Source organism: Penaeus monodon, chromosome 14 (assembly GCF_015228065.2).
Source record: "Penaeus monodon isolate SGIC_2016 chromosome 14, NSTDA_Pmon_1, whole genome shotgun sequence".
Classification (NCBI taxonomy): Eukaryota; Metazoa; Arthropoda; class Malacostraca; order Decapoda; family Penaeidae; genus Penaeus; species Penaeus monodon.
Genome location: NC_051399.1, coordinates 20,850,158 through 20,852,657, shown reverse-complemented (window position 1 = coordinate 20,852,657; position 2,500 = coordinate 20,850,158). Strand labels below are relative to the sequence as shown.

General features: G+C 41.7%; 1 protein-coding gene across 1 annotated transcript in view; it reads left to right on the top strand.

Moving 5' to 3' along the window:
- LOC119580970 (venom protein 302-like) overlaps positions 1–2,437 on the top strand; it is a 43,886-nt gene extending 41,449 nt beyond the window's left edge. Inside the window, exons 3-4 of the mRNA XM_037929218.1 lie at positions 1,765–1,876; positions 2,250–2,437. Coding sequence (XP_037785146.1) covers positions 1,765–1,876; positions 2,250–2,420 — 283 coding nt within the window. The 3' untranslated portion in view covers positions 2,421–2,437. The remainder of the gene's footprint in view (positions 1–1,764; positions 1,877–2,249) is intronic.
- The last annotated feature ends 63 nt before the right edge of the window (positions 2,438–2,500 follow it).

Below are 2,500 nucleotides of genomic sequence, written 5' to 3'. Positions count from 1 at the left end.
TCTACCAAAGGTTTTTAACAAAGACAGTGACCATCGTTTTTTGTGCCTCATCGAGAACATCCAAGCAGTAACTGCTAAGACGATCCCGAAAATAGAAAAAAGAAGCGCTCATCGGCTGGTCCCACACAGAGCTCAAAGACCTGCTACGAAACGGGTTTCAAAAAGAACACCGTGGAATATGAACTAGTAAAAATCTTAACAAAAGGATGTAAGAAAGCAAAAGAAAAGCGTCTGCAGGAAAAATGTGAAGAATCTCTTTGTAACCCCAAGAGATTTCTAAAGGATAAGAGAGATCACTCACTAGTCAGCATCCCTTTTCTTCCTAAATTTGCATCAACCACAGAACGGCCGCTTCCCTCCACGAGACCGAGGATGTCAGTGCTCGTTGAGAAATTTGTTCAAGAACTTTTTAACGATAAGCAAAAACCGAAAGATTTAGTCCTGGAATTTGTCACTCTGGTCCACCAATTCTGAAGTCAGAAGTACGTTCTTACAGCAAATGAATCTGGAAAATTGCAGGTCCTGACGGGGAAAAAGGGATTGACCCATCTAGAACTTCCTAAAAGTGTCTATGAAATCGGCAGGGACCTAAAGAATTGATGTAATCAGTATCTATTGCCCTACCGAAGGTCCCAGGAAAGCTTGAGTGCTCACGATATCGCACAGTGTCACATATTCTTAAACTTTCTGAAAATCATTCTACAGAATATCAAAGACAATTCTTACCCCCTATACCAGAGACCTACCCTTGGTTTATGAAGGCTAAAGGTACGAAGAATACTATTTTCGTCATGAGAATGCTTACCAAGGAGCCATCCCAAAATCAGCAAAACACCTACCTGGTTTTTCATTTACTATCAAAAAGCTTTTGATAAGGTCCGGCTCTCAAATTGTGCAAATCCTCACAAATATCTGGATAGATGACAAAAATATGAGACTATTTCACTCAGTCTACAAAGATCAGCTTGCAGCTGCCCGCCATCTTTATTAAACAACTAAATGGTTTCCCTATCAAAAGAGATATCCCACAAGTGTATGATGCCACTTGACTTCTACAATTTATATTCAGAAGTTATCCTGTGGGAGGCTGAAGATCATCGAAAGGAATCTTTATCAATGGTTGCAAGATCAACAACCTTCGTTATGCAGATGATACAGTTCTCATAGCAACATCTTTAAATGACCTCCAAAAGCTTTCTGATGTTGCCATGGAAGCCAGTGAAAATCTTTGCCTCCATGTTAATAGCAAGAAAACAAAGTGCATGGTGGTTTCAAAGTCGGTCCCAACTTGTCCACTGAAACAAGGAGAAACAGAAATCCGACAGGTCTCCTCCTTCAATTATTTAGGAGGTCTTGTCACCTCAGATGCTCGTTGCAAGAAGGAAATCAGACGCAGAATTGGACTAGCAAAAGATGCATTCTCCAAAATTCCGGAACATCCTAATAGATCGCAAACTCTGAATGAAATAATACTCAGACTCGTTAAAGCTTTGCATGGTTGACTCTCCCTTATAGTTGCGAATCCTGGACACTGATGGCTGAAAGTCGGGGCAATATAGAGGCCGCAGAAATGTGGTTCAACCGCAGGATGTTACCCTTTACACCGACCGAGTGTCCAACGGGGAGATCCTCAGAAGAGTCGGACAGGAACGCTAGCTTCTAGAATTGATACAAGTGCGACAACTCATATCTTTAGATTTGTTGATATTTTGCTGTGGCCAGAGAGCTGACCAGTTCTGTGCTGAAACACCCCCTTGTCTCCAGGCCTGAGGCAATGCAGTGCGGGCCTTGTAATCCCAACCGGTGTCCTGCCATTGGGCAATGTCACCGCGGGATAACATGGGATGTGTGCAACTGCTGCGAAGTCTGCGCTAAGGTACGTGTGTTCAGTATATCAAAATGATTATACTCAATATACAATCATCCTGATAAACTTATATCTTTATATGTACTGTACATAAAAGTTTGCTATTGCAGATTCCAGCTACATGAAACGAGCTCTAGACAATTTTTAAGTTACACTATATATATCATGTGATCAAATGTGAATGTCACCATTAAGAAAAAAAATATATAGTAAGCTGAACAATGGTCACCATTGATTTCCTTGTAAAGGGGATGGAATAATTTCTTAACAAATACTGAATGGGCGATTTCCTTGTTGTCCCTTTTTTAAGAATTCACATGTACACTATCTAAGCGTATTATATTATGTATAAAACCAAAATCGCGGCTTGTGCTTGCTGCAGGGTCTGGACGAGGAGTGCGGTGGACCTTGGGGCGCGTACGGCAAATGTGGGTACGGCCTCACATGCCTCAAGGACGCCAGGGAGTGCCCCTACCTATTCCATCCTCGAGGCTCTGGCGCAGATACTGGGTCGAATATTTGCGATGATTATCTGTTCAATGGTGAGGCCTAAAACTTGTAAAACTGAGACCCCGCACACTTTTGACATTTAAAGTCACCAAAAAAGAACCTGTTTTTTTGTTTTCAAGAAAT